The 18,850-nt window shown below is 43.5% G+C and overlaps 1 protein-coding gene across 7 annotated transcripts in view; it reads left to right on the top strand.

The window, feature by feature from the left end:
• Positions 1-18,850, top strand: part of LOC110491068 (La ribonucleoprotein 1, translational regulator) — an 86,676-nt gene that overhangs the window by 9,397 nt on the left and 58,429 nt on the right. For 4 of the 7 annotated variants that reach the window (XM_036950070.1, XM_036950061.1, XM_036950051.1 and 1 more), the window contains exons 2-3: positions 15,295-15,365; positions 17,982-18,047. In XM_036950070.1, the coding sequence (XP_036805965.1) occupies positions 15,295-15,365; positions 17,982-18,047 (137 nt within the window). Of the gene's footprint in view, positions 1-15,294; positions 15,366-15,476; positions 15,496-15,973; positions 16,400-17,981; positions 18,048-18,850 lie in introns of those variants that run through there. The other 3 variants (XM_036950111.1, XM_036950090.1, XM_036950101.1) reach the window with 3 other exon arrangements.

Raw genomic sequence — 18,850 nt, 5'->3', positions numbered from 1 at the left:
CCTAGCCTAGGCCAGTGGTTTCCAAACTTTTTATAGTCCGTACTCCTTCAAACATTCAACCTCCAGCTGCGTACCAGGGTCAGCGCACTCTCAAATGTTGTTTTTTGCCATCACTTTGTGGGAAGTGACAAAGAGCTCTTATAGGACCAGAGCATAAATAATACAAAATAATTTTGCCCTTTATTTAGCAATCTTACATATAAAACCTTATTTGTTCATCAAAAATTGTGAATAACTCACCACAGGTTAATGAGAATGGTGTGCTTGAAAGGATGCACATAACTCTGCAATGTTGGGTTGTATTGGAGAGAGCCTGTCTTAAATCATTTTCCACACACAGTCTGTGCCTGTATTTAATTTTCATGCTAGTGAGGACCAAGAATCAACTCTCACATAGGTATGTGGTTGCAAAGGGCATCAGTGTCTTAACAGCGTGATTTGCCAGGGCAAGAAACTAAGGGCTGCCCAATCCAGAAATCTGGCAGTGGCTTCTGATTAAATAACATTTTCACAGAACCGCTTGTTGCAATTTCTGTCATGTTCAGTTATCGGTAAGTGGACAGGAGGCAGGGTATGAAGGGATAACGAATCCAGTTGTTTGTCAGTTTCGGGAAAATACCTGCATAATTGCGCACCTAGCTCGCTCACGTGCTTCGCTATATCACATTTGACATTGTCCGTAAGCTTGAGTTAATTTGCACACAAAAAAATCATACAATATGGAAAGACCTGTGTGTTGTCCTTGTTAATGCAGACAGAAAAGAGCTCCAACTTCTTAATCACAGCCTCACTGTTGTACAGCATTGAATATAGTTGTGGATTCAGATCATTCAGGCAAGAAAAAACATCACCCAGATAGGCCAGTCGTGTGAGAAGCTTGTTTCTCAATTAAAAAAAACAACATTTCAATACTTTGCCCCTTGATAACCAGCACACTTCTGTATGTTGTAAAAGCGTTTCATGGTCGTTGCCCAAATCATTGCATAGTGCAGAAAATAAACAAGAGTTCAGGGGCCTTGCTTTAACATAAAGCAAGGCCCCTCTTACACAAAACGTCTTTCAAGCTGTCAGGCATTCTCTTGGTGGAGACTGCAGTGTACCCAAGTGGCGTCGGGAGCAACAGCTTGCACGCGCGTTACCACTCCACTATGTCTCCCAGTCATGGCTTTTGCGCCATCAGAACAGATACCAACACATCTTGACCACCAAAGTCCATTTGATGTCACAAAGCTGTCCAGTACTTAAAAAATATCATCTCAAGTTGTCCTGGTTTGCGGAAGAGGATGTTTTCCTTAATTGACCCCCCCATAAATATAACAGACATATACCAGGAACTGTGCCATGCCCGCCACATCTGTTGACCCATCCAGCTGTAACACACAGAATTCACTGGCTTGTATGCCAAGCAGTAATTGTTTCAAAACATCTCCTGCCGTGTCACTGATGCGTCGTGAAACAGTGTTGTTTGATGAAGACATTCTGTGTAGCCTTTTTGGCCTTTTCCCACAGCGTTGTCCCAGCCATATCTGCGTCAGCAGGAACAATTAAGTCTTTGACAATAGTATGGGGCTTGCCTGTCCTAGCCACTCGGTAGCTCACCAGACGCTTCTAGCCTCTCCTTATTAATGGTATCTGTTGCGTTTATACATGTCTCGCTACTTGAAAGTTGAGTGGCTTATTTTTCACATTGTCATGTTTCTAAATGTCTGCACAAGAGTGAAGATTTCCCACAAGATAGTAACGGTTACTGTGATTGGATGTTAATTATTTGACTAGGCTACCTGTGGATGGTTTAATTTTATTTTGGGCAGTGAAACAAGGCTACTCAGGCGAGGAAAACAAACCTTACCCAAATGTATAGCCTCGTTGGAAAATATAAATGTACTGTTTTTAATTTTTCTTTAAAAATAAACATGTAAATCACATTTGGCGTACCCCCGACGGCAGGGGTATGCCTGGCCTAGGCTATAACCCCCCTAAACATTGACGGGTTCCGTTTTGCTCTACGACCCCAACACGTGTCAGGGGACTCCTGAAGGTAATCGGTACCGGTTTTAAAAAATGAAGGGCAGTATGAAGGTAGTTTTGTGCCAACCCAAAAAAGCGGTTAAATGTGTGTAAAAATTATATATTTCCTGAGCTTTGTCATATCTCCTAGATATAGGACAAACACTTCAAAACCTTGTTTCTCATGATACATTTTTTGACAATTTTTTTGACAATTTTTTTTTTTGCCTCTTATTAATGTGTTATTCAATGTGCTTGTCTGGGCTATAGTAGTAAAATCCAAATTATTTTTTGATACCTACAATTGAAAATGAACCATAGTAGACCATCTTAAAACAATTCCAAATGTCAGCTTAGACTTTTAAGAATGAACAAAACAAGGCTATGCTGTTGCACAGGCTTCTACAAGCAAGCGCCACTGCTGATCTCACTACCTTTTTGAATATTGTGTTCCACTATATAACCAGTTAATATTACGATTTCAATACATTCATCTTAAATGGCGCTTGATTTTTTTTATGAACTAAATGTATACCTGGCCAAAAGTATGTGGACGCCTGCTCGTCGAACATTGCATTCCAAGATCATGGGCCTTAATATGGAGTTGGTCCCCCCCTTTGCTCCTATAACAGCCTCCACTCTTCTGTGAAGGCTTTCCACTAGATGTTGGAACATTGCTGATGGGACTTGCTTCCATTCAGCCATGAACATTATTGAGGTCGGGCACTGATGTTGGACGATTAGACCCGGCTTGCAGTCGGTGTTGGAATTCATCCTAAAGGTGTTTAATGGGGTTGAGGTCAGGGCTCTGTGCAGGCCAGTCAAGTTCTTCCACACCGATCTTGACAAACCATTTCTGTAGGGGCCTCACTCAGTGGTGTTGTCATACTGAAACAGGAAAGGGCCTTCCTCAAACTGTTGTCACTAAGTTGCAAGCACAGAATCGTCTCGGATGTCATTGTATGCTGTAGCATTAAGATTTCCCTTCACTGGAACTAAGGGGCCTAGCCCGAACCATGAAAAACAGCCCCAGACCATTCTTTTTCCTCCACCAAATGTTACAGTTGGCACTATGCATTTGGACGGGAAACATTCGACTGACATCCGCCAAACCCAGATTCGTCCGTCGGATTGTCACGTGGTGAAGGGTGATTCATCACTCCAGAGAACGAATTTCCACTGCTCCAGAGTCCAATGGAGGCAAGCTTTACACCACTCCAGCCGACGCTTGGCATTGCTCATGGTGATCTTAGGCTTGTGTGCGGCTGCTCGACCATGGAAACCGATTTAATGAAGCTCCTGATGAACAGTTCTTTTGCGGACGTTGCTTGCAGAGGCAGTTTGTAACTGTAGCAACATTAGCACTTCAGCACTTGGCAGTCCTGTTCTGTGAGCTTTTGTGGCCTACCACTTCACTGCTGAGCTGTTGTTGCTCCTAGACATTTCCACTTCACAATAACAGGGCTTACAGTTGACCGGGGAACCTCTAGCAGGGCAGACATTTTACCAACTGACTTCTTGGAGAGGTAGCATCCTATGACGGTGGCATGTTGAAAGTCACTGAGCTCTTCAGTAAGGTCAGTCTACTGCCAATGTTTGTCTATGGAGATTGCATGGCGGTGTGCTCGATTCACTAATTGCCCTTGACAATCAATCCACAAAATTTGAAGGGGTGTCCACTTTTGTATATAGTGTATATGAGGCAATTAGGATTTGTTATCTGTAATAGTTATGATAAATTAGGCATTGTTGTGCACTGTTGGCATATAGATAAACGTGCACTTATTTTTCCAGTGTGTGCCTGTTTTTATTAAAGTACTGAAAAACAATCAGACGAGGCCTCGAACAATGACAGAATGTCATGCCCATCTCTGTAGGCTGCAATAAAGTTACAACTGTGATCCTCTTCTTTTGGCCTTTTATTTTTGCCATGAAGTGTTTGCCTAATGCTGTAACAGCTGTTGGTTTTAAAACCAGCAGCACAGCTTTGAAGGGGTTCTTCTCAATGATGGGGAAGAAATGAGCTGGGTCTAGGTTTGTGGTGGAATAGGCTATTCTTTCACTTCAACTTAAATGTTTCTCCCAAAGCATAATGGTCTGGTCTGCTTGACCAGACGGTGGTGTGCACTATGCAGCTCTAATCATTAGTTTAAAAAGCGACTTTTTGGTTCACTGAGGTACTTGCTTACTATAGCAAAAAGCGAAACTCTGGGTAGTGAAGTCCTCCCTTCCTCTCTCTCAGCTGTTTATGTCAGCCCGTCTACCCAGGTCTCTCAGCTCTAGACTTTTGATCTTTAAAGGGATGCTTTTCCATAGAGTTGCAGCCAGTCCACATGGTCACGCAGTGCCTCTATTACATTATTTTGGGAGAACCCTGCACTAGTGTACCTGTAGACTTCCAGCCATTGCGCTAATGCTAGTTAGCATTGGCTCGTGAAACTACCTAACTTCCTTCATACTGCACGCAGAGATATAAACATGGTATCCACGAGTTCCAGAATCTTGCAATATCCCTTTAAAGAGTTGCATCTGTTTTTGGCTCATCGACATGGACACATCCCAGTGAAAGCACACTGTGCTTCAGATGGGAGTGCTGGCCTATGCCTAGGGTGTGTGTTGCTGTCGCCTCAGGCAGAGGCACAGTGGCCTTTTTCCTGCTCAGCCAGCACTCCAGTGTTTGAGCCTGTTACTCAGCTGGTGGTGATGTCACCCTACTGATCATGTGACGCTAGTGAGTGTCTTCGAGATGTGTGCGCAAGAGGGAGGGAGTGTGTATGGCTGCGGGTGTCTTTTCCTCCATGTTTGGTTCTCACTGACCTCCGTCGTCATGGTGTTGCAGCAGCTCTTCTCCTTAGATCTAATCTAGGACACTACTGTGTGTTGAAGTGCCTTAGATGCAGACCGCTACAGACTGCTTTCTATTTCAGTTGATTCATTATCTTCCCCTGAGCCCAGTTCTTGTGCAGCTTCTGTCAGAATAAGTGCTGATAGACTAAACATTTCTTTGGCGTCTTTCATGTCTGATGGTTGGTGTGGCAGTTTAAGCTAATTCCCTGAAATTCTACACATTTTGCCATGGTTTATGCTGTGTTCTTATGCTATGAGTGACTCAAACATAGCAATCGGTGCAATGAAAAAATACCTCAATCTATAATATTTTGAATGTCAGCCTTTATTTAGGTGATTGTTAGTTCTCAAAGATGATCTTATTTAAGAATACACTCCGTGGCCAGTTTATTGGGCCAGTTCATGAAAATGGGTTCGCTCCTACAGACAGTGAGTCACGTGGCTGTGGCTTGCTATATAAAGCAGGCAGGCAGACAGGCATTGAGGCATTCAGTTAGTGTTCATTTGAACATGAGAATGGGCAAAACGAGTGACCTAAGTGACTTTGTTCTAACCTCTCAAACGGCCAGCCTCCTAGGCTTTTCACACACGACAGTGTCTTTTGGGTTAACTGAGAATAGTGTGACAAACAAAACATACAGTCTGGCAGTCTAGTGGGTGAAAACGGCTCGATGAGAGTTTTAAAGTAGAATGGCAAGAATTGTGCAAGCTAACTGGTGGTTCACAAACGGTCAAATAACGGTGCAGAACGGCATCTTGGAATGTACAACTTCTCGGTCCTTGTCACAGATTATTGCAGCAGACGACCACATTGGTTTCCACTCCTATCAGCTAAAAATGAGAAAGTGACTCCAGTGGGCACGTGATCACCAACACTGGACAATTGAAGAGTGGAAAAACATTGCCTGGACCGATGCATCTCGGTTCCTATTGCGTCATGCTGATGGCAGAGTCAGGATTTGGCATAAGCAGCATGAGTCCATGGCCCCATCCTGCCTGGTGTCAACGGTACAGGCTGGTGATGTAGGGAATGTTTTCCTGGCACACATTAGGTCCCTTGATACCAATTGAGAAATGTTTGAACACCACCTTGTAGAATTCACGCCCCCAGAGAATTCAGGCCGTTCTTAAGGCAAAGGTGGGTCCGATCGGGTATTGTACGAAAATGTATGTATGTATATACTCACCACTGTAAATCTCTCTGGATGAGGGCGTCTGCAAATTCACTCAAATGCTAATGTAAAATGTACCTAAAAAAACTAGCCACTTAGTGTATATAGGTCCATTTATCGCCATTATCTTGTTTATCTGGTTTTAGCCTTAGTTTACACAAACGTTTTACCATTACAAATATTTTGGTTAATTTTTGGGTTGTTTGGACTTAGTATTGTTTTCTATGCAGAAAAGACCCTGTTGACGATTCCTCATAGGTGGAGGCTGGGCCATAGCAGGTTGCTTCTGGGCTGAACACAAGCTGGAGTGGTGGCACAGAACACTTCTTGCTATCATACGTTTGAGCATGTTCCTCTACTTCCCTTGAAGCCATAACCACACAGTCAGATTTTGTTTAGGGGTTCTAGACAGAAAAAATGGGTGAAACCCTATTTTATTTGTTGGCTATTATTGAGTTCCTCTGTCAATTTTGTTTAAAAATTCACATTTTCAGGAGATGGTAAGGCACAGGAGGGTGCAACTTTGCAAGATGGGAAAAGGCCATGGGCCACACCCTCTCGTGCGATCTCATGCCAATTGGCCACATGGTGGTGCTAAAACAAGCAACTGAGAAAGCAAACTGTGACCTAGTCCCCTGAAATTCAGTACATACAGTGCCTTCAGAAAGTATTCACACCCCTTAACTTTTTCCACATTCTGTTGTTACAGCCTGCATTTATAAACTGAGATTTTTTTGTCACTGGCCGACACACGAGTGGCGCAGCGGTTTAAGGCACTGCAACTCAGTGCAAGAGGTGTCACCACAGTCCCTGGTTCGAATCCAGTCTTTATCGCATCCGGCTGTGATTGGGGGTACCATAGGGTGGTGCGCAATTGGCCCAGCGTCATCCGGGTTTGGCTGGGGTAGGCTGCCATTGTAACTAAGAATTTGTTCTTAACTGAGTTGCCAAGTTAAATAAAGGTTACACACCACACTGATCAAAAAGTTCTTTTGTTGGCATTTACGTATGTCCCCATTACCAGTAAAACATAATCAAAACCTATTTCTTTCACTTACTTGCTGTGCTGTTTCGTTTTTCAGTTGTTTCATTCTCAACCAGGATTTATATGGAATGCTGTTTGAGTCTTTGCGTATCAAAAAAGATACAATTTAACACTATTTAACGTGTCAAATAAGCTTGATGACCAATCAGGGCCTGAATATGACTGCACGTCACAATATTTTAATGCGGTCATACATTTAAAGTTTTTTTACGTGTTTACACTCACTCGTATTTCATGTCACAACGATTAAGCGATACCTATGCTATGATTCTGGTAAAGTTGTCTCGCACTCCTACAGTGCTGGTCATAAAAAAAGCTAGCTAACTCATGGATGCAAACAATGTTCTTCCCCCAAAACACAGGAAAACGACAATCTGTTTCAGTGGCTATAGTTAGCTAGCTAACTATATAGCTAGGTGTCATCTAAAATAACCCTCATTTATAAGACCGTTCTTATTTGATTAATTGTCGGACCCATCTATGTGAAGCTAGCCACAATAAGGATTAGCCACAATAGTGGACTTTGCCTTCAAAATAAAAGTATGGCATAATTCTACTATTTGTATTCATTTGCATCATTGTAAATTACACTTTTGTTTTGAAGGCTAACTGCAAAGTCCACTATTGAACCCAATGTCCTTATTGTGGCTAGCCAAATGAAGCTAGCTGGCTGCTTATACCGTTAGCTTTGGGCAACAGAAGCTGGCTAGCATTTATTTTCATAAACTGAAGTTCAATTTCAAAAGGTGAACAACAAGTGGAAACCTAGCTTAAACTTACACGGATTCCTAAATCATTGCTAAAAATAATTAAAATGACTGCAGTTTTAAATGGTCATTGTTTTCCTCCTTGTATCGGCGCTAGCTAGGTACCAAGCTAAAGCTAACTACCCCAGAATTTGCGGTTGAACAAATCATGCTTTATTACCAACACAGTATTGTGAACACATCATTTGTGGCCTTTTTCTGCAGACTTTTTTTGTACAGCTTTGACAGTGCTACTGTATCTTTTTTGACACGCAAAGACCCAAACGGCGTTCCATAATATGCCGTGAAGCTAATAGCAGTGACGCTATTACTGTGTAACTCCGGTAGGGCAACATCTGAAAAATAGCACACTTGGTAGTGTGTTACGGTGCTCGACCGGTCGGCGAAAGCCAACATCACCCACGACAGAGAACGGTTGATTGTCAAGGGCAATGAATTCCATTATCTTGGCGTTTAATGGATTTCGCCTTTGAGTTGTCTCGCTGAAATTGTCTTACTCTTTCAAATGACTGCTCTACTTGTTGACTGCTCGATCCACACAGCAGACATTGAGGGCTAGGTTAGGAATGCTGTGTTGCATGTTCAGCGCAAAATTTTATGCGCCGTCATTATGTCATGTAACTTAGTTTATATAGGTATGCGCGTCAGCTTTGACATCGGTTTTGCATTGGGCGACATTGGGCGTTAAACTAGACAAACTAGACATCCGATATGTTCACTGACTATATCGTGCATCCCTAGTCTCCATATTATGTCTAATATATTAGCACATTATTCTTTAAACTTCTTCAAGCTCTGGCAAGTTGGTGGTTGATCATTGCTAGACCATTTTAAACCATTTTCTTGCAATTTTTTGATTTTCAAGCCGATAATTCAAACTATAACTATGCCACCCGGGAACATTCAATGTCGTCTTGGTAAGCAACTCGTGTATATTTGGCTGTGTGTTTTAGGTTATTGTCCTGATGAAAGGTGGATTCATCAACCAGTGTCTGTTGGAAAGCAGACAACCAGGTCTTCCTCTAGGATTTTTCCTGTTCTTAGCTCTATTCCGTTTCTCTTTATTCTAAAAAAGCATACCCATAACATGATGCTGCCACCACCATACTTTAAAATATGAAGTGGTACTCAGTGAAGTGTTGTGTTGGATTTGCATTCAGGACATAAAGTAAATATCTTAGTTGGAGCTATTTTCTGTGTATTTTACCCCCCTTTTCTCCCCAATTTTGTGGTTTCCAATTACGCTCTTGTCTCAGTGCTGTAACTCCACAATGGGCTTGGGAGAGGTGACGGTTGAGTCATGCATCCTCCGAAACATCCGCCATATAGCGCTCCTTAACATCCGCCCGCTTAACCCAGAAGCCAGCCGCACCAATGTGTTGGAGGAAACACCGGTCATTGTATACATCAATGATGTTGCTCTTGCTGCTGGTGATTCTCTGGTACACCTCTATTCAGATAACATCATTCTGTATACTTCTGGCCCCTTTTTGGACACTGTGTTAACTAACCTCCAGATGAGCTTCAATGCCATACAACTCTCCTTCCGTGGCCTCCAACTGCTCTTAAACGCATGGAAAACTAAATGCATGCTATTCAACCGATCGCTGCCTGCACCTGCTCGCCCGTCCAGCATCACTACTCTGGACGGCTCTGACTTACAATACTTGGACAACTACAAATACCTAGGTGTCTGGTTAGACTGTAAACTCTCCTTCCAGACTCGCATTAAACATCTCCAATCATCCTATGGGAGTCACGGTCGGTTGTGACAGCCTGGGATTGAACCCGGATCTATAGTGACGCCTCAAGCACTGCGATGCAATGCCTTAGACCGCTGGCCACTCGGGAGGCCCCAGCCTTTGATGTTCTTGATTGTAAATTGTTATTGAATAAACTCACTTGCTGTATCTTTACATGACCTGCCATCACATGGTTGGAGTTATTTATCCAATAAAACCCAATGTTCTTCAATGGAAGCTTCTCTAACGTATACAGTGCTTTCGGAAAGTATACAGACCCCTTCCCTTTTTGCACTTTTTGATACTTTACAGCCTTAATCTAAAATAGATAAAATAAAATAAATATTCCTCCATAAATCTAAGCACAATACCCCATAATGACATAGCGAAAACGGCTTTTTACACATTTTTGCAACAAGTACCTTATTTACATAAGTATTCAGACCCTTGTTTATGAGACTCGAAATTGAGCTCGGGTGTATCCTGTTTCCATTGATTACCTTTGAAATGTTTCTACAACTTGACTGGACATGATTACAACTAAGCCATGAGGTCGAGGGAATTGTCCGTAGAGCTCCGAGACAGATGTAGGGAAGGGAACCAAAAAAACTCTGCAGCATTGAAGGTTCCCAAGAACTCAGTGTCCTCCATTCTTAAATGGATGAAGTTTGGAACCACCAATACTCTTTCTAAACCTGGACTCCCAGCCAAACTGAGCAATCGGGGGAGAAGGGCCTTGGTCAGGGAGGTGACCAGGAACCCAGTGGTCACTGACGGATCTCCCGAGTTCTTCTGTGGAGGTGGGGGAACCTTCCAGAAGGACAACCATCTCTGCTGAACTCCATCAATCAGGCCTTTACGGTGGAGTGGCCAGACAAAAGCCACTCCTCAGAACAAGGCACACGACAGCCCGCTTGGAGTTTGCCAAAAGGCACCTAAACGACTCTCAGACCATGAGAAACAAGATTCTCTGGTCTGATGAAGCCAAGATTGAACTGCAAGGTCTGAATGCTAAGATCTGGAGGAAACCAGGCACCATCCTTACGGTGAAGCATGGTGGTGGCAGCATCATGCTGTGGGGATGTGCCCATGTGCATACGTAGTTTACCACGAAACACAATTCCAGAGTTTGGTCCATGTTTAGAAGAAAATAGTTAGTTGAGGGGGCTTGTACAAGTTCAAGCTTTTCAATCCCTCTGACAGTATGGGTAACTGCATTACAGCAGGATCATTTTTACTGTCCTTCCCACAACCTCAGGCTGTGTCATTGCTCATGCCCTGGCTGTTTCCATTTTTATTTTGTGGTTTTAGCATTATCTTTCTGAAGGTCATACTGGAAAACACCTTGAGTTCACAATCAGCATTGCTGATAAAATTCCCCCACTCCTTAACCTATTTTTATCTTGGAAAGTTAATGTATAATCTGTTTATAGACCTGAGTACATACACTTAGACTGCCTTGTTGCGGCAAGGAGTCTCTTGCCTGAAATCTGTAGCCTAGTTCAGCCATTCTCAATCTTTTTTTGTGCCAGGGACCAGCAAGGCATGGCCGCCTTGTTCTCGGGACCACGTTGGTAAAACAAATAGACAATCGCTTTTTTTCTTTATAAAACAAGAAACTCTTCATTGATTTTGACTTTACTCTAAAAATAATGAACGATGTATTTACTTGGCTACTTCATTGTGGTTTCATGGTTTGTCTGTGCTGTCTTCATGGGCAGTGTCTGTCTCTCTGGGCTGTCTGTAAATGACCAAAACAATAGAAATACGTGATCCATGTCTACATCACCCGTGTCGACCCGTGTTGAGAATATGGGGAACATATTGAAAATGCCTCTATCCACTCGGTCTCTCCAGACACCCGGCTTTTTCTTGAAAGCGGCAATTTTACCGTTTGCTTGGAAAATGTCACTTGCTCAGCCCTGCATGGATAGGTTGAGCAGCAGTCTCGTCGTTACAGACCCAGAAACAACGGTCCCATCCTAATCCATGTCTTGTTATGTACTCGTTCAGAACACAGAACATTTCCCTTGCAGTTGTATTCTGAGGCAAATCTCTGCACCAAATAAATTATTAATATGAAGAGAATATATACAAAACGTGGGCATGTCAGTTGTCTCATCTAATTGGATTGTAAACCAATTTGATGCGAAGGCTCTGTCTAAAACCTGTGATTCAATATCATCGGCTATATCCTTGTTTCTATACGTGACGGTATCATTGTAAAGTTGGATTATGCAGATTTTTGTAGCAGCAGATAGGCCTAAAACCTCTTGGCTATGACCAGTTTATCAGCTATAGTGAAAGAAGCCTTGCACTTGGAGAGTAAAGCATTTATGTTTGATTGGTTCTCTTTTTTTTCTAGAAAAAAGTGTAGTTTAGCATTTTTGATGGCTTCATAGCATCATTGCCGAGGCAAATCTGACATACCACGCAGACCGGTTTTGGCGGGCAGCTGTCATTTGAAAGACATGATGTCCCAGATGTGCTCAATTGGATTCAGGTCTGGGGAACGGGCGGGCCAGTCCATAGCATCAATGCCTTCCTCTTGCAGGGACTGCTGACACACTCCAGCCACATGAGGTCTAGCATTGTCTTGCATTAGGAGGAACCCAGGGCCAACCGCACCAGCATATGGTCTCACAAGGGGTCTGAGGATCTCATCTCGGCACCTAATGGCAGTCAGGCTACCTCTGGTGAGCACATGGAGGGCTGTGCGGCCCCCCAAAGAAATGCCACCCCACACCATGACTGACCCACCGCCAAAACGGTCATGCTGGAGGATGTTGCAGGCAGCAGAACGTTCTCCACGGCGTCTCCAGACTCTGTCACGTCTGTCACATGTGCTCAGTGTGAACCTGCTTTCATCTGTGAAGAGCACAGGGCGCCAGTGGCGAATTTGCCAATGTTGGTGTTCTCTGGCAAATGCCAAACGTCCTGCACGGTGTTGGGCTGTAAGCACAACCCCCACCTGTGGACGTCGGGCCCTCATACCACCCTCATGGAGTCTGTTTCTGACCGTTTGAGCAGACACATGCACATTTGTGGCCTGCTGGAGGTCATTTTGCAGGGCTCTGGCAGTGCTCCTCCTGCTCCTTGCACAAAGGCGGAGGTAGCGGTCCTGCTGCTGGGTTGTTGCCCGCCTACGACCTCCTCCTCCACGTCTCCTGATGTACTGGCCTGTCTCCTGGTAGCGCTTCCATGCTCTGGACACTACGCTGACAGACACAGCAAACCTTCTTGCCACAGCTCGCATTGATGTGCCATCCTGGATGAGCTGCACTACCTGAGCCACTTGTGTGGGTTGTAGACTCCGTCTCATGCTACCACTAGAGTGAAAGCACCGCCACCATTCAAAGTGACCAAAACATCAGCCAGGAAGCATAGAAACTGAGAAGTGGTCTGGTCACCACCTGCAGAACCACTCCTTTATTGGGGGTGTCTTGCTAATTGCCTATAATTGCCACCTGTTGTCTATCCATTTGCACAACCGCATGTGAAAATTGTCAATCAGTGTTGCTTCCTAAGTGGACAGTTTGATTTCACAGAAGTGTGATTGACTTGGAGTTACATTGTGTTGTTTAAGTGTTCCCTTTATTTTTTTGAGCAGTGTAGTTAGGCTGTCTTGCTGGCACAAGTTCTTGCAATAGGAAATTATTGGTGTCATCAGCTGTGGATGTAGCTTTTGGCACCTTACCCCGCCTAATAGAGTTGAGGAAAATACGTTGTCAGCACATGTCAATGAACATAGAACTATCCCATCCCCCAAATGCCAATATGTTCCTAAAGAAAAATATGTATTCTGATGGACAACGGCAGTGGACCATTGCTTTGACAGCCAATAGCTTTGACTGTAGAACACCTGGGGTATTTCTCACCAAAATCATGTGGAAGTTGTTTCCAATATTACTGGAGCTATGTTTTTTTTCTTTCTTTTCGCAGTGGGTTGGTTGCCATGTCGCGGGCCATTTCTAAACTACTCACAAGCCACTATTTTTTTGTTTTGATAACAAACAACATTACTAGCTAGCAACCCGAACTTGACCACTGAATGGGCTATGCTCAAATTTCGATTGCTCAGGAAAAACTGAAAATGCGCTCAGCAAAAAGATGCTTCAAAGGTACACTGCGTATGAAAGAGTGGGGTGTGTATACTTGTGTGTGAGAGAGGATGTGCGTTAGAGTAAGAACTTTTCTCAATGGAGTAATCAATATCATAGTCAATAGTGTGAGGGAGAGTGTATAGACCTATATGTGTGTGAAGTTATCTGAACAGAACCAAATGTTTAGTGTATTCATACGTTTGGACAAGTTTTAAAACTCTTGTTCTTTGTCCATATAAACAGTTATTTTTTCATATAGTCACACTCATTTAGAATGCCTGAAGCTTTAACAGTACTTAAAGGTGTGTGTGTGTGTGAGTGAGAGAGAGAGAGACTGAGTGTGCGCGAGCTGTGCGCAAGTGTTAAACTTCAAAAACGTTTGGTAAGAGGGAGTAGGCCTACTTAAGCATTGGGAGCATTAATAGCTGTAGTTATGTTAGTGACTTTTGTGGTGTTTATGAGGAAATTTGATTAAACCATTCTGATGTAGATGATTGTGTCTTTCGGTCCCTAACAGGCTGACCACACCGCACGCATAGTGTGCGCGAGCTTGCAAAAATAAATGTAGGAATCTATGTTTTTCAATTATTGCACCCACACTGCTCGCATGCGTCAACGAGCGTCTGCGTTGCCAAGGGCTAAAATAGAACTGCTTTCTATTTCTGACGCAGATCGCGCTGCAAGTCCTGCCTCTGCCATCTCCTGATTGGTTTATAGAAGCAGGTACCCACATGCCATCTCCTCATTGGTTATACCCACGTGGGTGATTGAATGACGAACTGTGTTGCTGGTTGGTGTAGTAATACTATGAAAGTTTAGATGCCAATCGCCATATCAGTTCAAAGATGAAAAAGCCTGGAAGGAGGAGAGATGACTAGAAACGATTCGGTTGACCGTTTTGTGTGGATTAGTTGTTGGAGTAGAGGACCTTGTGCATTTCAGGTAAAATAACAACTCAACGTTTATACCCCAGGACAAAATAGCTAGCAACAGCAAGCTAGCTAAATAGGACAAATTAGCTAGCAAGTGTAAGCTAACTAGCTAAATTACCATAAATGTTTAATGCTTTTTGACTTGTCCCCAAATTAATGTCATTGGTTCAGAGTTTGTTTTGATATTTTGGGTGGTGGGTGGCGGGACACAATGCAGATAGCCCGGTTAGCCAAATGCGGGAGCACTGGTTGGTCGGCCCAATTGAGGTAGTCATTTACAACTGCCATCTGGCCAAGATAAAGCAAAGCAGTGTGACACAAACAACAACACAGTTACACATTAAATAAACGTACAGTCAATTACACAAAAGAGAAAGTCTATATACATTGTGTGCAAATGAGGTAGGATAAGGGGGGGGTGAGGCAATAAATAGGCCATAGTGGCGAAATTATTACAGTATGGCAAATTAAACACTGGGGTGATAGATGTGCAGAAGATGAGTGTGCAAGTAGCGGGACTGGGGTGCAAAGGAGCAAAATAAATAACAATATGGTGATGAGGTAGTTGGGTGGGCTATTTACAGATTGGCTATGTACTGGTGCAGCGATCTCTCACATGTAGTTTTTGTTGATGGCTGTAGTAGACTGTTGATGTCCACCGTATTTCTTGTTTCCACAGAGCCGCCAATCACAACAGGCCCAGCCAAGGTGGTGAAGGCCCCAAACCCCCGGCCTCGGAGAGGAGAAAGGGTAACGTCCTCCTCCTGTTGGCCAAAATTGTGTGTGTGTGTGTGTGTGCCTGTGTGGACATCTGCGGCTATGCTTAGAAACAGTCCATGCTTCCTGGTATGCACGTGGTAGTACTTGGGGAGTCTGTCAGGTAAGGTGTATAAACACTCTAAAGCAGTGGTTCCCAAACTATGAGGTGGGTTTTTTAAAGGAACTTGTAATACAATGCACAAGGTGCATGTTGGAAATTTCCTCTTGTCATGTTAGTCATTGTATGCTGACCAGACCGCCCACACTCATGTTGGATTTTGTCCACCCACACCAGACGCCATCAGGACACGCAGCTTGAAATATCAAAAGGAACTCTGAACCAACTACATTCAATTGGGGACAGGTCAAAAAGCATGAAACATTTTGACAATTTAGCTAGCTAGCTTGCTGTTGCTAATTAATTTGTCCTGGGTTATAAACATTGGGTTGTTATTTTACCTGAAATGCACAAGGTCCTCTACTCCGACAGTTAATCCACAGATAAAAGGGTCAACCGAGTTTGTTTCTAGTAATCTCTCCTCCTTCAGGCTTCTTCTTTGGACTTTATGTGGCGGTTGACAACCAACTTTAAGGTGCATTACCACCACCAACTGGACTGGAGTGTGGACTTCAGTTCATCTTTCAATCACCCACGTGGGTATATGCTCCTAAAAACAAATGAGGAGATGGGAGAGGTGGGACTTGCTTCTCCCATCTAAAATAGAACCAAGTTCTATTTTCTCCACCAACAAGAGGGGTGTGAACAGTTTGTGTCATGAACAGTGCTTGTGCCAATGGAAATAGATATGGTACGGGATGTTCCCCAATGCTGGAAGGAGGGCCCCCCGAGTGACATGAGAACCCCTGTCTTCAACCTTTTCTTCCCCAAAGACCACCTCTCAGGCAAACCGGCGACCAAGGGACCCCTATCATACATTAGCAAAACAAAATGGTCACTTGTCTTTTCTTATCATCAAGTGAATATGTGAACTCTTGACAGCCTATTTTATTTAACCTTTAACCAGGTAAGACCCATTGAGGTTAAACACCTCTTTTGTGAGGGCTGGAAAACACATTTTCGCCATTATACAGTGCATTCTAAAAGTATTCAGACCCCTTGACTTTTTACAGCAAAAATACTCATCAATCTACACACAATACCATACAATGACAAAGCAAAAACAGGTTTATACATTTTTGCAAATGTATTAAAAATAAAAAACACCCTATTTACATAAGTACTCAGAACCTTTGCTATGAGACTCGAAATTGAGCTCAGGTGCATCCTGATTCCATTGATCATCCTTTAATGTTTTTACAACTTGATTGGAGTCCACCTGTGATAAATTGATTGGACATGATTTTGGAAGGCACACACCTGTCTATATAAGGTCCCACAGTTGACAGTGCATGTCAGAGCAAAATCCAAGCCATGAGGTCGAAGGAATTATCCATAGAGCTCCGAGACAGGATTGTGTTAAAGCACGGATCTGGGGAAGGGTACCACATTTTTTTGTTGCAGCATTGTCCCCAAGAACAACGTGGCCTCCATTCTTAAATGGAAGAAGTTTGGCACCACCAAGACTCTTCCTAGAGCTGGCCCCCCAGCCAAACTGAGCTGCTTTGAGTTTGCCAAAAGGCACCTAAATGACCCTGAGACCATGAGAAACAAGATTCTCTGGTCTGATGAAACCAATATGCCAAGTGTCACCTGAATGCCAAGTGTCACGTCTGGAGGAAACCAGGCACCATCCCTACAGTGAAGCGTGGGGATGTTTTTCAGCGGCAGGGACTGGGAGACTAGTCAGGATCGGAGTAAAGATGAACGGAGTAAAGTGCAGAGAGATCCTTGATAAAAACCTGCTCCAGAGCGCTCAGGACCTCAGACTGGGGCAAAGGTTCACCTTCCAACAGGACAACGACCCTGAGCACACAGCCAAGACAACGCAGGAGTGGCTTCAGGACAAGTCTCTTAATGTCCTTGAGTCGCCCAGCCAGAGCCCGGACTTGAACCCAATCGAACATCTCTGGATAGACCTGAAAATAGCTGTGCAGCAACGCTCCCCATCCAACCTGACAGAGCCTGAGAGAATCTGCAAGGTAGAATGGGAGGAACTCCCCAAATACAGCTGTGCCAAGCTTGTAGGGTCATACCCAAGAAGACTCAAGGCTGTAATTGCCGCCATAGGTGCTTCAACAAAGTACTGAGTAAAAGGTCTGAATATTTCAATTTTTTATTTCTAAAAACCAGTTATTCCTCTGTCATTATGGGCATTGTGTGTAAAAATAAATTAATTAATAAAAATCCTCAATCTACATCACAAAGTGTGGAAAAGGTCAAGGGTTCTGAATACTTCCCGAGCTGTAATTTGTTTTAGATTTTTATGTTGTAAATGAGGATTGTTTCTATTGGGCCACACCTTTGTTGATATGGTGAATCTTTAATGTGATGAGCATAAAGACATGTTTGCATTCCAAATGGCACCCTATTTCCTATATACGGCACCCTATGGGCCCTAGTTAAAAGTAGTGCACTGTGTATGGAATAGGGTGCCATTTGTGACAGAAGTGCTGAAGAGTGTTAAAATCCCTTGATATTCTTTTTAGGTTGGAGATTTTGGTGATGCTATGAAGTGGCCAACCCCTGGGGAGATTGCAACTAAAGAAACGCAGGTAAGTCAGTGCCCGGAGGTAATACTACTGACACACACACCACCCCCCCAGTGGCCAGTTGAGTAGGGCACAGTGCGTTTGCAGTGGTAGTGAACACACGGCTCTTGTTTATTCAGTAGTCCCTTCAGGACTTCCGCAGGCTTAACAAGTCACCCTCACGTATCAATTAATAATACCTCTTCGAAACAGGAGACTTTTTCTAGCGTCTCATTGGTAGGAAAACAACAGGGTGTGCAGGCCAGGCGGGGGTTGTTTGAAGAACAACACAGAGTGGAGTCATGATGAGATGTAAATAAAGTTGGTGCTCTTTTCCCTCTGTTTATGACACTGATCTGGGTGTTCTGTGGTGTGGTGTAATTGTAGTGTGCTCAGATGAGACTCAACTTGCTCTTTGTCTCTGAGGTCTTTCTGCTTAGCCTTAGTTAGCACACGGTATATCTACTTTAGGGTGCACACAGGGTGTTAGTTTAGGTCCCAGACACCGATCTTCTGAGTATCCTTTCTGTCCACAGAATGAGAATAGTGTTTAAAGTCCTGCCTGTAGAATGATAGCACATTGTATAAAGTTCTGGCAGCAAATTCTGTAGAATGATGGCACAATGTATAGAGTTCTGCCCAATGAATGACAGCAAATTCTGAAGAATGATTCAGAGCACATGTCATAAGCACTTTTTGCAACCAACACAATCTCATAACAATGACTGATTCCATACCATTTTAAATACACACTCCCATTACAAGGCATTGAACACACACATCATCATCATCATCATCATCTGTCATTGTCGTGTGTGTGCCATTGT

This window comes from Oncorhynchus mykiss, chromosome 2 (assembly GCF_013265735.2).
Source record: "Oncorhynchus mykiss isolate Arlee chromosome 2, USDA_OmykA_1.1, whole genome shotgun sequence".
NCBI lineage: Eukaryota > Metazoa > Chordata > Actinopteri > Salmoniformes > Salmonidae > Oncorhynchus > Oncorhynchus mykiss.
Note: the sequence above shows the minus strand (reverse complement) of the source record. Positions and strands in the feature narration are given on the sequence as shown.